General features: G+C 40.2%; 1 protein-coding gene across 4 annotated transcripts; it reads right to left on the reverse strand.

Moving 5' to 3' along the window:
• Window positions 1–1,697: 1,697 nt before the first annotated feature.
• On the reverse strand, window positions 1,698–18,948 carry LOC111327623 (uncharacterized). 4 transcript variants are annotated; one of them, XM_088743004.1, is made up of 8 exons: window positions 18,916–18,948; window positions 18,426–18,774; window positions 16,390–16,507; window positions 6,066–6,179; window positions 5,753–5,866; window positions 3,919–4,068; window positions 3,317–3,407; window positions 1,698–2,538 (listed from the first exon to the last, which is right to left on the reverse strand). In XM_088743004.1, exons 2-8 carry the CDS (start codon window positions 18,771–18,773, stop codon window positions 2,304–2,306), a joined length of 1,170 nt encoding a protein of 389 aa, XP_088599130.1. In that variant the 5' UTR covers window position 18,774; window positions 18,916–18,948; the 3' UTR covers window positions 1,698–2,303. The 4 variants fall into 4 exon arrangements, with proteins under 4 accessions (XP_088599130.1, XP_088599131.1, XP_088599132.1 ...); XM_088743005.1 differs by lacking the exon at window positions 18,916–18,948 and adding an exon at window positions 17,654–17,802 and having other exon boundaries at window positions 18,426–18,565; XM_088743006.1 differs by lacking the exons at window positions 18,426–18,774; window positions 18,916–18,948 and adding exons at window positions 17,308–17,354; window positions 17,496–17,647.
• Between the last annotated feature and the right edge of the window lie 485 nt (window positions 18,949–19,433).

The following is a 19,433-nucleotide window of genomic DNA, read 5'->3' on the forward strand; positions in this document are numbered from 1 at the left end:
CAACGATGAATGGAATATTTCCGTAGGTGATTGTGATATTTAACCTAGTTCCTGTGTTAGAAATCTCGGTACCTGGTTTGATAAAAAGTTGTCTATGTCAACGCACGTTAATAAAATTTGTAATTCCGCGTTTTATCACCTACATAATATCAGGAGGATTAAGAATTATTTATCTCGCGATTCGTTATTAACGCTTATTCATGCTTTTATCACTAGTCGTTTAGAGACTTTTGTAATGGACTTTTGTATGGCCTTCCTAAGTCGCAAATAGCCAAATTGCAACGTGTGCAGAATGCTGCGGCTAGACTTGTACTGAGTTTAAGTAAGTATTCGCATATTTCTCCTGCGCTTTGTCAACTTCACTGGTTACCAGTACAACATCGTGTTCATTTTAAGATCATAATTTTAACATTTAAAGCTATTCATGGATGGGCGCGAAGGTATATCATTTAACTAATTAACATCAAGCCTAGGTCTGTATATAATCTTAGATCAAATCAAAGTTTATTACTTGACCCTCCTAAGGGCAAAATGCTTGCCACGTTGGGGGACAGATCATTCTCTGCTGCTGACCCGTACTTATGGAATGCTCTGCCAGCTGAATTACGTGATATTCAATCATTTTCCATTTTTAAATGTAAGCTGAAAACTCATTTATTTCGTGCAGGTTTCTCAAAGTACCCTGTCTGACAATCACTTTTATTAGTATTACTAATTAAGTTCCTTATTATGGACATTCCATATTATTCTTATTTTTAACATACATTGTTAATATTAATGTACATGCAATTAGTTTTATAAATTTGAATTTACTGTAGCATTCTAAGTTGTTAAGCGCTGTTGATCATTGAATGAAAATAGCGCTCTAGAAGTTATTAAATGAAATTAAATGAAATGAAATTAAATTAAATTGTACAAGGTTTTGTCTTTCATTTGGCACGAAGCAGACAGCAGGTGACAAATCGATTCAGGGTCCGCTTCTCGAAAATACCGGTAACTTAATGGGCCCGAAGCCGTGTTTTAAAATCAAAATTTAAAGGTTAGGAGGGCAGGTTCTGGCAGCTAAACCAGTCCTTTTTGTTTCTTTAGCTGATAGGTTTATTGTATCATTTTCAAAACTTTTAAAATCCCCATCTTGAATGAAACAGAACAGCTTTACGGGCCCGTTAAGTTACTGGGACGTTGAAGAAACGGGCCGAAGGTCCAGTGTGGCTTGGACTGACTTAGGCCTGATCGTATTTCAGGTATATGTTCATTAATGTTGTGATGAGAAACGTGGGGATTGTATTTTTAAGCCGTTTCTTTCAAACACCATTAAACCTGTTATCTACACCCAATCAGATTCGTTGATCTTCTTGACGGATTATTGTTTGACAGATTCTGATTCTCAGAGATTCTCGCTGTATTCGTCTCCTGCTTTCTTGAGAGAGTTATTTGCTGGCATAGGGAAATATCTCTCCGTAACGTTAATAAATGTTTCCAATTTTGTTTAAAAAGGCTGGTCTGTGGCAACTGGACCATTGCTGATATTGGATCGTTACAAGTACGTGTCGTCAGGGTTCTCATAACTGTTCAGAGGATGGCACTGAACGCATGAACCACATGTACAAGAAAAACAAGAAAAATCTTTTCGAAGATGTGGCAAAGCTGGATTTCCATCCTCTTCGAAAATCAATCGCGAAGAACAAGGAGACGAATTCATGTAATCAATTATTTAATACTGATCTTGTTAAAGATTCTTGCATGAATAGTCTAATTTTTAAACACAAGGTAGCGTTGCAAATTTATAATCTTTAACACGTTTTACTTTTTTTCACCTTTTCACTACTTTTTACCTTTTACTTTGTAATATAAGATATGTGGCTTTTTTGTGAGGAAATAAAGACTACTGCAACTACTATTACAATTCAGAGCATGTTTCTACAAGTCGCCTTTTAGGAAATCCAAATGCATAAAATTAATTCTTGAATAAAAGTTTCTTAAAATAAGCAATATGGTAGAAATCATCATTGGAAGTCACACGAAATTTCATGGTTTAACACCCCGAAAACCCAGGAGAGAAAAAGGAATATGTTATCGAAAGAAAAAGTCACAACGGTGACAGCATTTCCTGCTATTTTTAAACTAAAAACGAACATCAAAAGAGTTCAAAGCTTCATTACAACCAAACGCAGGTCTCCAAAACTGCGACTGATACTCCAGATTTGCTATGGTGACCAAAATATCTCCAGCTATTTTGAGTGGATTATGTTACAGTTTTGAATCTTTATGTTTTCTTCCTTGCTTTTTCGAGCAGCTCCAATCTATTGATTAACTGACAGGGGTATCTGCGGAAATATCTCACTAGGTCCCTGGTATCTGTCTTCTCTCTTTTGTGTAATCCACTGTGGTTTGTTCACTCCTGTGTATCCAGAAAAAGTAAAGGAATCTCGGTAGTTTGCCTGTAGAGGATCAGTAGCACCCAGTCTCTTGAGAGCGTCAATTGCCGGTGACATGTACGAAGCGGCTGAATCTTGAGTAGCAACTAAGACGATCTTACTGTGTCGAGAGTAAAGACATAAAGACACGAATGCAAGTGGTGAGATCTGTCAAAACTTAGGGTGAAGGAAAAAGAGAAAAAAAATGAACCCCCTTAGCTGTAGCCAATGTATAAAAAAGCCTTGACAAGATGTCTGTTGCCGAGTCGGGGATATCAGGTGACATTCAGAAAAGATATGAATGTCTACGTCTTCTTTCAAATAGAGTCCTTTTCCCTTAATAGGAGCCTTTTTTCCCCATACTAAGCCTTGGAGTAAACCCTCTCCCGAGTAAGTCTGTGAATCGAAAGTCTCCTTGGGGAAGTTTCGTGTTCTAAGGCCCAATCGAAATATAGCTGTGACAATGCTATTGCTTTACTTCAAACATCCGCTCATTTGTATTGAACAGCGAATAGCGATTTGCTGTTGCCGGAATTCAACGGACTGCTATAATTTTGGCGGAAAAAAGGCTTTTGTTCGAAAATACATTTACACGAGAAAGGTCGGAGTCAAGGAATCAGTGCAAATAGAAGCTCCCGTTGACAGGTCTCTGAAATAATAAATAATAGATTGACAAGGTACAAGGTAACCCCTCGAGGGCAGTAAGAAATGAGTTGCGGTTAAAAGACAATGAAGAAAAGAACGTCCTTGTACTCAAGCAAGGTAATCAAAAAGAATAGTAAAGGATAGCATTGTCTTCCGGACAGGAGCATTCATTGTCTGCTGAAATTAAATTATTAAGGAGCTTAAAGCGTTGTACGTACAACAAAAGTTACTGATTACATGTAGTTGTAACATACTTCCCGCTCAGGCTGTTGAGGTAGTCTCTCAAATTATTTCCACTCGAACTATCTGCATGAGTATCAAATGCTCTTGCTTCAAGGAAGACACCTGTAAATAAAAAATATATTAGTGCACCATATTATTATATATCTTTTCGGTTTTTTTTTTTAATCCAATAAACTGTCATGTAGAAGTTTTCGAATTTCTTTTAATTAATAAAACAAAGTGGACAACAGCTTGAAGTGGGAATTGGGGGACACTTGTTCATGTTGTTTGTTTTATTTTAATGCTCGCAATCCGCTCGCGAAAGGCTCGAATGGTGGTTGCAAGGGTTGAGACATTTTCAACGTTTTCTGGCTATCACGAAACTCGAAGAACATATGTTGTCTTTTTTCCTGTTTCCTAGACGAGTGAACGGAAAAGCGAATTCAAATGTCCTCTTAACGAACGATATTGTAAGTTCGTTCTCTCCCGCCTAGAAACAAACCTCCCACGTACTACACGTGACTCACTCTTAACACGCCAAGGGCTTGCCTTCGCTCGACTGACAAACCCCTAAAAAATAAATTATAATTTTAATAATCAAAAAGCAACTCCAGTTCTGCAGTCTACCAATCACCTGTTTCACCATTCACAACAACAACGTTATGTCCTCTTCTTTGAAGAGAATAATCTGTCCCATCCACCTTAATGTAAGCTTTGCCGCAACCGTCTACTGTTCCTGGGTCGTCGCAACCTTCGCTTCTAAAATGAATGTCCAAAACCCGAACTGCAAGAAAAGGAAAAGGATAAATTTCTAGTTAGGGAGACCCAGTAGCCGTAAATGTAGGAATATATTACAGTTGCAACCGTTACAAATGCCTCTCGCAAGAACCAGTTTCGGGAGTCGCATTCAAGAGGCGGTAAAAGACTACTTACGGTTTATGTACAGTCAGGGCAGAGACAGTCTATCAGTAAGTTCTTAAAAAAAAATAATGGTCATGCCGATTACCAGGTTATAAACTAAAAGTGGATGCATTTTTACTCTTAATTCCATCTGGTTTTTCCCTTTATTGACAAAGATTATTGAAGGTTTCAAGTGGAAACTTCAGGCGACCGTCCCCTCTATTAACTTTGTTCACCAATTTTTAATCTTTATTGGGAAATAAATGAAGGCATAGATGTGACAAGATAACAAGATAAGAAGGATAACGAAGCGAATTAAAAGCTAAAAGAGAGAAGCGCAAACGCAGACCCATGCAAGGCGCCCACCCAAGGAAATGAATTAAAATCTTATAAGGCGAGTGGTAAGTCTGCTGATTATGTCCCGCAGCGGAGATATTGTCTGTGAAATGAGCATTTGGCTGAGAGACTAAGCTTCGAGGGAAATTGTGAATTTTGAGGATAATCTCTTGGCTCTAAGCACAATCAGGCGTCATGCAATTAAGCCAGGAGCGGATTTATTCATTTTAAAACCCTCCCAATAATTTTCGCATCGCACGTGGACAGCAAATTTTGTTGTTGGAGCAGCATTTGAGATCAGCTTTTTAACGTCACTACCAGTGGATTCTACAAAACGAGTCGTTTTACTTCCATGTAAAGTGATTTTTACCACGTGATGTAAGGAAGCCAATAGAGTCAGGAGAAAATTAATGGTGGGTTATGATTACACACAGTGGAACCTCGATTTAACGAAGTGCCAAGGGACGGGGGAAGTTGGTTCGTTATATCGAGGGTTCGTTATATCAAGGTTCTGAGGCATACATTTTACTATAACTTTAACCGGGTTGAAACTGTATCACCGTTCGTTATACCAAGGACTTCGTTATATAGAGGTTCGTTAACTCAAGGTTCCACTGCATATACAGACTAAGAATCATATTAACGATAGTGACACCCACAATCCCGTGAGATAAGCTAAGAACAGACCAAGTCCACATTAAAAGACTGTCTGATAGAGACTTATATAAGTATTGTTTCAAAACTGATTCAAAGAACCTGAGGAGATAAAATCATTAAAGAAAGCTTCATTGCATATTGTATTCCACAATTTTACGGTGGAAAAAAATATGAAGCCTGAAACGTAATTGCCTTGCAGGCTGGGATAATAAGAAAGCAGCCAGCAGACTGGCCGCGGCGTGTACATGAGTGGTTCAGTGTTGATATCAAACACAGTGTTTACCTGTCAATAGCAATATAGACGTAAACAGCCCTATACATGTAAAAAATAACAAGATCCAGGATTTCTCCATCGTAAGTAAGAGGCAACATATTGTCCATATATGGATCTGGCGAGGCTTTAAACTCAAAATACATGGGGGGGGGGGTGGGGAATTCGCCTATAATCGTTCTCACTGTCAAGAAGTTTCAAAGACTCCAAGTCTTTTGAAAATTCGTCCTTTGAATATGAAGTAACAAGAACTCCTCTCGTTGTGAAAATAACGAAACATATTAGCAAAATGTTGACTTCCTACCTGTCTCACATCGTAGTCCTATGTACATAGCGATACAGGAACAGAGATATCCATTAACCTGGTCCGTACAAGTGCCACCATTTAAACAGGGATTACTGGAGCACTCGTGAATATCTGTGTGGAGGTAGAACAAGTCATGATTCTTTGCCTGATACAATCATTCAACAAGTTAATGGGTAATTGTGACATCTTACATAAAAATTCATTTAGCGAAATGCCAAAGAAGAAATGGTAACGTATAACTAAAAAGATGCAACTACGGTAAAACTAATAATATGGAGAGAAATAATATCTGATGCTCTTAATGACGTACCTGTTTCACAATGAAGTCCTGTGTATCCAGCGGGACAGGTGCATACATATCCATTCACTTGGTCATTGCATACTCCTCTGTTTAAACAGGGATTACTGGAGCATTCGTCGATATCTGCGGGAGAAAATTTAATCATGAACAAGTGATGTTTCTTGGGTAAATCATTCTTTAAAAGAATGTTGTGGAAATCAAAACGGTAAAAAAACGGTGTTTTCCAGCGGTATGTAGATCCTAAAGAATGTAAGCTGCCTTGTTCATCCTTTCATGTGAGAGGTCTATAAGAGATTTGGGACGAGAGCGGAGAGATCAGGTCATTAAATCAAAGGCTCTTGTGAGCAAACTCGTGAATGCAGATAGATAGGCTTCCAGCCGTGGAAGTGTATTTTTTGTTAGCAAGGGACACATACAGGTAGAGGTGCTGGAACAGACGGCTGAAAAGTGTCTCAAAAGGATCTGTGTTTAGAGTATTTGAGTTACTTTGCGTATTCCTATTCGCAGGACGTCCATGATAAGAAGCTGTTGAATGTTGCGCATTCGTTCGTTCTACCCTTGTTTGCTATGTTTTATTCTTGTGTTGTGCAAGTGTTACCTTTCCGGGAGGGGGATGTTCGTCGAAAATTTTGATATTTATTCCAGAACGATACCAATGTAGGCGTGGGTCACGCATTTTTTTTTTTACCCCTAAGAGAAAAATCTGGGTTAAAAATGCAACCCTAAACGAAACCTAAACGCTGAAAATGTTGGCGCTTTTTCCTGAAATCCCTAAGCGAGACCAAAATCTGAAATCTATACCCCTAAGTGAGAGGACAGGTATCCCCGTTTGTTTCACATAGAAGTCCTACCCTCGGGATTGATTTTTCTTCTAAGACGGTTATATTTTGGAAGAAACGAGGAGAATGAGGTGTTTTAAGTGAGCATAGGGCGTTACCCATTCACAGATTTTTGCTGTACTGTATATCAGTTCTTCATTTTGCAAGTGGCTGTAGAATCCGTGTTTCTTAGTGCCAACCGATTTTCGAGTCTCCTCGATTAACATTGATTGCGTAGGAAAATGAAATTCGAGTCTTATTTTCGTTTTCCTTTACGCTGTAAAAAGCCGAAATCGGACTTTCAATTTTCTCTGCTAGGAAGGAAACTGGTGGCTAATTATTACGTTGTGGGTGTGCTTTAACAGTAAATGAACATTTCATATCGATAACATGAGACCACATTGAAAAAGAGAAAAAACATGTATTAAAATAGATTAAGTACCAAATATTTCGACAAGTAACTTTAGTTTGCATTCAATTTGGATATGGTCAAATCTGTTGTAACCAGCCAGCTTCTTCCCTGTCACACTACACTGTAATTCAATTTCTCCCATTGCTTTTGGGAAGCAACCAGGTTAATGCAACCTGACTAGATAATTAAAAGACTGAGTTGGATATTTTATGATAATTTATGAGTTGTTCCAAAAATATTCATGCTTTCCAATAGGAGGTTTTTTTGGTTTGAACCGACCTTCCCTGCAACAAATCTTTGGTTAGCTTGAAACTTTCCTATTGAGAACCCCTTCTTCATCACAATTCACAATGATCTTCCATGGGCAAGGAGGGGGGGGGAGGGTGTGAGAAGGGTATCTTCTGAAAACAAGCAAATAGATGTAGAGCTCATATACTGAGTTAACACAATGTTTGAATGTTTCATTCATTGTTCAATAAATATTGTTATTCATGTAATAGAACACATTCAATTGTTAATTTTTTATAACCCCGAAGTTTACCAATGAATGAAAAAATATACATCAAAATATTTGGCTTTGTAAAGTCAATGTTGCAACAGAGTATTAGTAATGAATATTCAAAGGATTATGCAAGTTGTATAAATACATAATTACAGAATATTTTGTATCTAAACCTTAATGCTCATTCACAAAGTTCTGTCTTTGTTTATGCAGGTATATATCTGTCCTAAATGACTAACTGATGAAAAACTGTAGGCTTGTGACATACAAGAGTGCAGATTTTGTGTGATCTTCCACCAGATACTGTGCACTGTGCCAAGGTATACTGTTTTGCATTTGATAAAACTCTTCAACACCCTCAGTGATGTATTGGCCATAAAAAAAACTATATTGCGGAAGGATGAAGCATGTTAGTTCGCTATTAGTACAGGTTATATTAAGGTAAAAATATGTACAATTTGGCTCATGTTAAGTTTAGTCATTACAGGATGTTGGTGTTTCAGGTATTCAAATTTGTTTATGTGTCCAAGTTTCAGTGTTACAGTTTTGAACAAAACCTCACTGTATTTAATACATGCCCTTGTAGACAGGTATGCCATCAACATGTACTCCTTGTTGGGAATATAACAGATTAGATGCATGGTTTACAATGTAGTTGTACCAGCTATAGGTGTGATACATCAACTTGTGAAGCTGTTACAATGCAGTTATTATTGACAGCTGTGGTGGTAGGTTGGTGAAATACATACTGTATCAAACAGCCTTGTCAAAGTAGACTTTGCAACCATATTAGGTAGCAAAGAACAGCTGGTCTTGTGGACTGGAATGTCTATCAGATGTGCATGGTATTCGGTACCCTTGGTTATCCATCTGCCATAGTGAGTACAGTTGCGTTTTGCATGAATCCACATACCAGAATTAATCAATGGCACCAAGAGAGGTACATGTGCTGTGGATATATCATGTAGATACAAAAAAACCTCCTGAAAATTATAGAAAAAAGATATCCACTTTTAAATGACTGAATAATATTTAAAAATTTACTCTTAACATTTCATCGAGAAGGCTGTCTGCCACGAAGGGGCAGAATGAAAAAGAAAAAATATGCTTGGTCAAAACGAATGTCGGAAGGCTATTTTTTCTTTGTTGACATCATTAACACAGTTTAACACAGTCAAAAGTCTAAGTAATAGTAAGTTTAAATAAATTTTCATTAAACTGCTGGTCAGAGTTAGTGTAGCAATTAGCAAGTATTTGTAAGTTTAAATAATTTTTTATTAAACTGCTGGTTGGAGGGCCAGTATAGCAATTAGCCTTATAGGGTGTTTTGTTCAGACTACTAAATAACTTCAACTTTCGTCAACGGTTTAAATCACCCCTTTTAATCCAACGAAAAGACTGCTAACTTCAAGCGAAATGCACATTTTCCTATATCCCATAATACTAACGCAACAAAAATGTCCTTAGTAGGGTGGTCCCATCACAAGTCCGGTCTCACTAGGAGGCGTGATATCTTCCCTCTGCGGTTCCGGGCCCGAACATCCTCCCCACCTCTCCAATACTTTTGGGACTTGACACTGGTTTCCGTGTAACTTGTTTCTTCTTCGCCCTTTTCTTGACCTTTCGAGTAACACGCTCCCCACCGTAAGCACCGCTGTCAACAAATTCACCACTTCCAAATTGAGTACTGCTTGCTTCCAGACGATGTAGCCTCTGTACAAGTCTCCTGAGAAGCCCTTTCTTTGTCTTCAAAGCAACAGTACGAATATCAAGCCGTCTTTTCCAGGAAGCAATCTTTCAACTCTTCCCATCGGCAACTTTCCTCTCGACACCTTGTCTCCAATCTTGAGGGCTGGTTATTCATTCACCCACTTCTTTCTGACGGATAACTGGTGCAAGTACTCTCCCCGCCAGCGTTGCCAGAAATGCTTAATAAGCTTCTGCTGGTACAGATATTGCTGCCTCGTTGTGCTTTTGTTTGCTGAAAATTCGTCTACGAAATCTGGTGAGCTAAACAGGGATCTTCCAATAGCAAGAGGAGCTGGTGTTATAGGCGTTAGATCCCTTATGTCGTCACTTACTGTGGTGAGCGGTCTCGACTTAATAACAGCTTCAATTCTGGTAAGGATGGTGGCCAACTCTTTATAGGACAACAGCGCTTTGCCCAAGATCTTGCGAAGAGGTTCCTTCACTGAACGCACCAGCCTTTCCCACCAGCCGCCATGCCAAGGGAAGCGCTCGACGATGAACTTCCATTTGATTCCCTTGGTGGTCGATTTGGCCTGGAGCTCTTCCTGATCTATCCTGTCCCACAATCCTTTATTGACAGATGACCCTTGTGTGAACAACTGTTGGATCTCGCGGTCAGCACGTTTGAACGTCTTCGCATTGTCAGACCAAATGTTTCTACAGAGCCTTCGTCTACTGATCATGCGAAGAAACGCCTGAAGGAACTCATTCGTGGACAAGTCACCCGTAAGCTCTGGATGGGTCATGCTGGAGGAGGCACAAGTGAAGATGCAAATGTAAGCCTTTTCTGGGGAGGCACTCCCTCGTACGAACAATGGCCCTGCAAAGTCTACACCGACGTGAGTGAAGGCTGGAGACAATGACACCCTCTCTGATGGCAATGGCGCCCTTTTCTGTGAATATGGACCAACTCATTGACGTAGGCAAACAAGGCACTTTCCCAGGATTCTTTTAACTGCACGACGTCCCTTGGTGAGCCAGATCTCTTGTCGTAGAGCCGAAAGAGTGCTCTCAGCTCCAGCATGAAGTAATTCCTTATGCACACTTTTTATGATTTTCTCAACTGCCGCACGCCTATGCGGTAAGATTATTGGATGTTTGGTACCCTCTGGCAAGATTGAGTGCTGCAGTCTACGTTCTACCCGCAGCAAGCGATCTCTCTTGTCGTAATAAGGGTCCAATTTCAATATAGCACTGGTCTTTGGTAAAGGAAGGTCCTCCTTCAGCCTTTCACACTCCGCTTGGTATACCTCCTGTTCTATCTCCCGGTACCACCTCAACTTGGCATCTTGCAGCTCCTCGGCTGACAGCTCTTTGGAACCTGCACTTATTCCTGACTTAAAGGCTCGAACACCTCGAAGAACAAATGCTGTTACCCGGACTAGCGTCAGCCATTGCTCATATCGAGAAGGATCAATCAATGGTTCCATAGTAATCAACGCGCACGTTCTTGTCACCCTTTGTTTTCTTTCTTTCTCCACAGACTCAGTCAATTCGTTTGGAAACTCTCGTTGCTCAGGCAGGCATTGAGAAGGTAGCCAGCACGGTCCACTCCACCACAACTTGCTATCAGCTAAGACATTTACGGGCACTCCATGTGTCAGTAAGTCAGCAGGATTGTCCTCCCCTGAACAGTGTTTCCAATGGTGTGGGTCCCATGTGGACTGAATCTCAGAAGCGCAGTTTGCTGCAAATGAACTTGAACCTCTGATCCACTGAAGAGTTACCATGCTATCAGTCCAGCAAACTACCTGCTCTACTTTGAGTGTTAGGGATTCTACAACAAACTTAGGAATCTTGCGTTAACAACAGCTGCAAGTAACTCTAATCTTGATAACGATACAGCCTTTGCGGGAGCCACCCTTGATTTGGACATGACAAGATGTGTTGATGCATGGCCGGTTTCATCCAAGCACTTGATATATACTGCCGCACCGTATGCATTGGGTGAAGCATCACCGAAGCCATGGAGCTCTATTCTACAACTTGATCCAATGTTTTCCATGAAATAGCGGGGAATGGTGATACAACTTAACTGTGAAAGTTCTGATTTCCACGACCTCCACTGCTTAGCAATATCCTCATCCAACTGGTCCTCCCACTGTAAATCCTTTTGCCATACTTCTTGGAACAACATTTTCGCTCTGATTGTAAATGGTGTGATTAGTCACATAGGGTCAAAAACCCTCGACGCAATGCTCAACAGACTTCTCTTCGTTTCAGGGTCACGAACAGCCAGCGTATTTGGTGGCACGTTAAAGAGGAAGCAGTCAGTTAGTGTATTCTAATATATTCCCAGTGCCTTGAGCGGCTCCTTTGCATTGAAATCAACAGTACTGGACTCTGCCTGATCTTGCTCTGCAATGTGGCTAAGGACCTTCTTTGAATTACTGGCCCACTTTGTCAGATTAAATCCACCTCGTTCCATCATCGCACCAAAGGACTGCTGCAACTTCACTGTATCTTCAACATCATCAGCACCACTAAGGCAGTCATCCACGTACATTTTCGACAGTACTTCACTTGACGCATCAGGGAACTCTTCACTGCATTTCTTCGCAGGGCTTTGAACTGTGGCAATGGCCAGGAATGGAGTACAATTAACACCAAATGCCAACCTTTGCAGCTTGTACATTCTCGGTGGTTCTCACTCTGTAGATCCCTCCAAAGATATCGTAGGGTGTCCTAGTCTCGTTCATCAACCTTGATCTGGAGGAACATCTTTTCAACATCAGCCAAAGGTGCAATCCTACGTGCTCGAAGTTACAGGTTAGGTTGAAGTGCTGGCTCTGACGGATTACAGTCATTGAGAGATACCTCAGGCTCGTCATACGCTGAAGCGTCAAAAACAACACGGCATTTTGTAGTTTCCTTGTCCTCTCGAAAGACTGCGTGATGAGGTAAATACCTGACCTTCTCGTTATCATCAATTGTTTCCTTTACTTCTACAGCAAATCCCTTATCTACGTATTTGTTGATGGCATCCTCGTAAGCATTGGCTCTCTCTGGGTTTCTTCTAAGCTGTCTTTCGACACTCTCAAGTCTCTTGGCTGCATGGAGGTAGTTTGAATTCAATGGCAGAGTATCGCTTTTCCATAACAGCGGTACTTCATAACGCTCACCATCAAACTTCAGTCCCTCGTTGAACTTTCTAACAGACTCTTTTTCCTCTAAGGATATAGGTGCATTCCTTTTAACTACAATTCCAATAGATTCCAGCTCCCAAAACTGCGTAAGAATGTCCGTAACTGGATCAATGCACACGGTAGACAGCATGGATTGAGTGTTCTTGGAAGGAAGACCCTTGATGGGTCCTCCTACAATCCATCCAAGTGTTGACTCTACTGCTGTGGGAGCATGAGTGGTTTCCCTTTCTTGCATATACCACTCATAAATGAAAAGTAAAAGTCTGCTCCTATCAAAATATCGACGTTAACTGGTCACGAGGGTACGAGTCGGCAAGTATCAAGTTCTGCAGGTGGGGGTAATCTTCTAATCTGATCTCCACTGGTTCTAGTGGTGTGCATATCTTGTCAATGGTGAGGGCCTCCATGCTAACTGGCGTTGAAATGTTTTCTTGAACAGAGGCGAGTGAGAACCTGACTTTCTTCATTCTCTTCGTTTGACTGGTTTCTCCCCCTAACATGGATACACTAACGACCTCAGAAGGTCTATCAAGGGCAAACGACTCGGCAACCTTCTTGGTGATATAAGACCTCTGGTTTCCTGAGTCAAACAAAACCCTTACGGGTGCTCTCTGGAAACCGTCTGAAAGCAGCATGGCTGTCCCAGTCTGTAATAAGGTTTGTTGCATCTTGGAGTTGTACGAAGTCACCAATCCACTTAATGTCGTAGGTCCCTTTTCCTTCGGGGTAGGGTCCCAGTCTCCATGAAGTACAGTGTGATGACGCCGGCCACATCCTTCAACTTTGCACTTCGCTTGGCGGCAGACTGAAGAACAGTGGAAAGTATTTGCAGGCTTTAAACAGTTGAAACACAGCCGGTTCTTCCTTACTAACTGCCAACGTTTGTCAACTGACTTTCGCTTAAGTTCTGGACATTTAAGGGTTTCATGTTTCTGCTCTTTACACACATGGCAAGCTGCATAACTTCTCCAATTTCTCTCACTTGCTAGTAGAACAGCTGCTGAAAACACTTTCTCCCGGGTGTTCCTTACCTCAGTTCCATCCTCGTCTCGTCCCCCACTTCCTCTGGCTGTCCCACCATTCTCGCCAGTCATACTAGCATTCCTTTTTCCGGCCTCCTTGGAAATCACTTGTTTATTTAGGAACTTGAAGAAAAGTTCAAGATCAACACTTTCTTCCTTAGTGTCAGTTAGTTCTAATTCCCATTTCTCTGATAACTCAGGTAGAAGTTTGGTTTCCAATATTGGAAGGGGGGTACAAGAATGGGTCGTTGGCTTTTCGCCTAGGGCCTCCAGTGCTCTAATCCGATTCTTTAGAGTGTCATGGCGATCTAGCAAATACTCTGCTTCTTCGTTTGACCTTGGTAGCTGGACAATTGACTTGACCAGAGATGAAATAATTATTCTTTTCCTACCAAAGCGAAGTTTCAGAGCATCAACAGCATGCTGATAATTAGCACTAGTGACTTCAAATCCTTCGATTGTATGATAAGCAATCCCTTCAAGTACTGAACGCAGGTAGGTGAGCTTTTGAACAGCAGGTACATAGTCATTATCATGAATAGAAACTTCGAATTGGTCCCAAAAATTTTAAAATTTTAAAACATCTCCATCAAACTAGGGTAACTCAAGTTTTGGTAATTTTAAATGTGACTGTTTGTGCTCCGCAAAACTCAAAGCAGTTTGTTCCTCTACCTTGGAAATTGCTTGTTTAGATGTATACTCTTGAGCTATGTCTAAAGCATTATCAATCACTCGTTGATAGTCAATCCACTTTTGAGCTTCTTCAGCCACTTCATCATCAGAAATAAGAGCAGTAATCTCCTCTCTTACTTCACTGCAACTATCCATTTAGCCATTCAACTTTTGAACACGATTTTCCATTCTTGTGACGTTGTTGCTGGGACTTTTGCTTGTCTCAAATATTACTTGTATCACAGCATTAATGTCCATCTTAAGGATCATTCCTTTCCTTCTTAACAACTGAAAACTACTTAACTGATGATTTGGAGACTGTGACGACAAAAGTTCATCAGTTGATGCTGCAGGCACGTTGTCAGCTGACAAGGTCTGTTTAGAGCCTATATGAATCGATTCCTTAGTTTTGTTTTGCAAAGATAGAGGATTAGATTCTTCTTGTTTTATAGCAACGATAAGTCGAGTCATGAGAGCTGATTTCTTTCCTTTTGCCGGTAATCCTCTCCTTTGTAACTCAGCTTTGACTTGGGAAAGAGACATTTCACTCACAATTTCCTCCGCTGACGATGCACAGTTGTCTGTCATATTCAATCCTGTAATCGTTTATCTAGATGTTTACTTTTCTGCTTAGTGCTTTGCTTCCCTAAAGGTTTCTCAGATCCGGCTCCGAAGGATCATAATGTTTTGTTCAGACTACTAAATAACTTCAACTTTCGACAACGGTTTAAATTACCCCTTTTAATCCAACGAAAAGACTGCTAACTTCAAGCGAAAAGCACATGTTCCTATATCCCATAATACTAACGCAACAAAAATGTCTTTAGTAGGGTGGTCCCATCACAAGTCCAGTCTCACTGGGGGGGGCGTGATATCCTCCCACTGCGGGTCCAGGCCCGAACATAGAGAGATATCACAAAATAATAATTATGGTCTTCAGTGTGCTTCTGGAAATTGTAAAATTTTAGAATCTTGCTGGCTATAAAAGTCGATGTATGGACTTGTAAGTTTTTCTTAGACTAAGTACTTTATCAAAGTTACCAATAGTAACATTCTTCACAAAGCTGTGAAGGACATCTAAATTGGCTTATGATCACTGTAGTATGACTCAAGTGTACCTGCAGATTTTACAAGATGTGGTATATTTGCATAAATGTCATCTGTCAGAGTATGGTAGTCTGTAGTATACTGGTTAATCAACCGTGTATATCATCTTTCTTCGAATAACATTTTGTATCAAGTGACCTTACGAGTACTTTCCGAAGACAACCGAACAATCGATATAAAGCTCCCACCGTTTTTGAAGCCTTATTTTGTATACTCATGTTTATAATCAATTGCAAGCTGCGGTGAGCTTAGCCCCATGCAAAGCAGCAAACCCGAACAACGAGATTAAATAGATACATTATGAACACTTACCTGATGTGCTCTGTAGGTTACAAAGAACGAGCCATGAAAGACTCTTACTTCAAAACAAACGATGCCAGTGTATTCGCTAGGCTACATTCTGAACCATTTACGCCGAAGATCTTCGGTGTGGGTCTTTTCCTTTGTCCATATAATCCTTTAAAAATCTTGGCGTACATTTCGGAAACCTCCGCCTTGACCTTGAGTGGAATGCACTTTGCTATATTCGGTGGGCCGGGTGGTTCACTTACGTCAACAGAATACATTACGAATTCAAACCGGTCGAGCGTCGATACGTCCAAGAAGAGCCAAGAATAAAAGCTATAGCCAAAAAAAAGCCATTTCTCAAGGAAGTCGACTCACTTTCAGTTCAGACACGACTTCGCCACGACTTCGGCACTCGCGCGATGTACACTGATTTGAGCCCGCGATAGTCCCCAGTTTGCTTTTCTAGTGGTCAGCGGCTCATCAAAGGAAATAATTCACAGGAATCGACCAAGCGCTTTTTTTTCCCCACGATCCCCCAACACCTTCTATACTCATAAATGCTACGCATTCACTCGTACAAATGATACATGGAAATACAACCCATTGCACTAACTCACCCGTTTCACAAAAGTTTCCAGTAAAACCTGGTCTGCAGACACACTGATAATCGTCTTGCTGATAAATCGGTCGACAGAATAAAACTCCATCTTGACAAGGATTGCTCATGCAAGGACTCTATTCCACAAGGCAAAAAAGGATATTTCTTAAAATAACAAAACACCAGTAAGAGCAAAGGAGAGGACGTAATCTGCCCAAATTCAGACAGGCTTATGAATAAAGGTGGTACGTTTCTAGATAAACTATGGTGCTGCGGTCGATAGGGGGTATTAGAGAGCTTAAGCACCAGACGTTCTTGACAACACGAACGGCAGAGAAGCCGCGTAAGACTGGATCGAGGCCTTCGTTCTTGGCGCGAAATAGGAAGGTTAAGCAGTCGACGTTTTTCAGACACGGACTTCTACCCGTGTTAACATGTCTTTGCTAAAAGATGCTAGAGATATGACCTTAATGAGCAAGGGAATAAGTTTCTTTACCCCACTCTCTTGACAGAATGAATAATTCGTCAATTTATTAGGCGACTTGAAATTTACCACTTCATAGTTGTGTAAACAATGCGAACAAACGAGCGAGCATGAAGTTTTCAGTGCGTGATCTGGATGCCTAGAGGACCATTTCTCTTTTTCTAAATTCGTTAACCACAGAGAGATTTGTTATTCTTATGTTTGTAGTCGGTTGCTCAAAACCTAGCATAGATGCATACGATATACAATGTGCAGTTACAAAATACAACCGATGCAGAAAGGCAATCATCTATCTCATTTTGCACTTTGTTATTGTATCTAAATGTCGCTTAAGTGTCTTAATTCTAAATTATCGCTCAAAGTAATTTGTGATAAGCTTAAACCCGGTTTAAAAAAATCTTAGTTCTGCATTTGATGATTGAAATGGACATGAAATCAAATGACTTAACTCACCCAGACTTGGCGAGAAAATTGTTTGCCATTGTCGAATCCCGTTTAATCTATCGATTAAGCAAAAACCACTTTATGCGCATGAAAACGTTTTTTAATCACTTAATGAAAAGCAGAAGAGCTTTTTATGGTTTTGAGTCAATAATTTTCTCCTATAAACAAAATAACAGCATACTTTTGTGGCGTCCTACCTTCAACCTGAAAAGTGGCGTTCTGACGTCTGCGACGTGACCACGCGAACGTCATGACATGCGCAGTATGTACATAGTTCCTCTAATGACTTCCGGTAGGCGTTCGTGACCTCAAGAACGTCTGGTGCTTAAGCTCTCTATTATAAATCATAACCCACCCATTCATTCTTGCGCGATGCTAGCAGCTACTTTACATCACGTGGTGCGAAATCACTGGACAGTTATTACGCAACAATCCTGGGATACGTCGATGTTTCTCCTCCAGTTCTTTTCGTCGAGAAGAAACAAAGAGTTTTCAGCTCTATTACTATACATAGAAGAAAAATATGCCCGTAAGGTAGAGTCCAGTGACACTGAAATTGATTTTAAATGCTGCTCCGGGCAGAACACGCGATACGAAAATTAATGGGGACGGTTAATAAGTGAATAAATCCCCTTTCTGGCTTGCTCAGCCGATGCCTAAGAGATATATATGTTGGCTGATAATGCCAACATATATATTTCAACAAAAATTTCACATTTTTCCTCGAAACTTCGCTTTTCGCCCAACACAGCCGAATATCACCCGCCTGAAGGGGTGTATTTACCCTTTTGAAGTTATCATTTAAATAACTCGTGACTTTATCGTCAAAAAATATCCACATGCAGATAACCACTGGCTGAGGGCACTTACCAACAATATTTCCCGTTCTATGTTTTTTTTTTCTCTCTCATTAAATTTTCATATTTTCCACCCTCGGCCGCCATTATTATCCAGAAAGAAAGCAAAAATGAAGTCTTCACGGACAGTCACATCAACTTTGATGAGTGAACATGAAGTTATGTTTTTGCGCTACCTTAAATTTAGAAAGGTTTCGCTCGTGTAAAAACATATATTCAGAACATTTATGCAGCGAAGAACTAAATCAAAGGGGATATCCTCGCACTTACCTTTATGTTGTAGTGGTCAAAGTTTATGCTTTGAAGAAAATTTGTGGAGTTTCGAAACATGTCTGCGTTTAATAGCTCACACATATGCTTTCCTTCATGTGAAACAGCAGCGAAATTTACTGAGTAACATTCTTGGTGAGTAATACATTGAAAAACACACCCCATAGGCTCAGAGACCATAAAACTGTCCAGAATAGGAGAATTTAGTCGCTGTGAAGGATTCCTCACAAAATATCCGTGTCGTGCTCCTCGTTTGTCATCTCGTTTGAAGTCTTCAGCGCCCAATGGAGCCTCAGTATTCAGTAGTAATGAAAGTAGAAAGGTAACAAATAATTTGCTTATCTCCATCCTTCAAAAATACAAAGAAAGTCGCTAATATATAAAGAGGTAATGACTTAAACCCACATTCAATTTGTTGCATCTACTATAACAAATAATGCTTGGGATTTACCATCGAACCGTTTAAAATAACTTAAGACTTAAAACTTACCGCGCGCTAAGAGAGGTATGAAATCAGTAGCTTTTGTGTGTGTGTTTTTTTAATCAATCTCTTAAATGAAAATATATTTATGATACCGACCGCTGAGAAGTTATATTGATTTACATAGCAAGAAAAACTATGTCACTGAATTGCAAGGAAAACGAGACTGTTGCAATTGGGTATGAGATATGCTTGAAAGAATTCCCTGAACTGAACCATCATACTTTGAATGACCATCAAAAATAGCTCGATTTACCGGGGTTCGTGTTCTCAAGGATGAACAGAGAATTAAAATATCAATGGTTATTATTGAGTCCCCCGGAGATCTCCCAAAACGAAAGGCTTTTGAGATTGTCTCAAGAGGCCCTATAAATAGGGCCAAACAAAGGATTGAGGTGCTTGTTTGTTAAAATGATATAAATTATTAATAAAGTTGTTCCGATCGCATCATAACGAGCAATATAGCTTTTTCCTGTGTCCTTGTCAAGGATAATGTTGTACTCTTTGACATTTCTTTAAGTCGAAAC

Source organism: Stylophora pistillata, chromosome 13, assembly GCF_964205215.1.
Source record: "Stylophora pistillata chromosome 13, jaStyPist1.2, whole genome shotgun sequence".
Taxonomy (NCBI): domain Eukaryota; kingdom Metazoa; phylum Cnidaria; class Anthozoa; order Scleractinia; family Pocilloporidae; genus Stylophora; species Stylophora pistillata.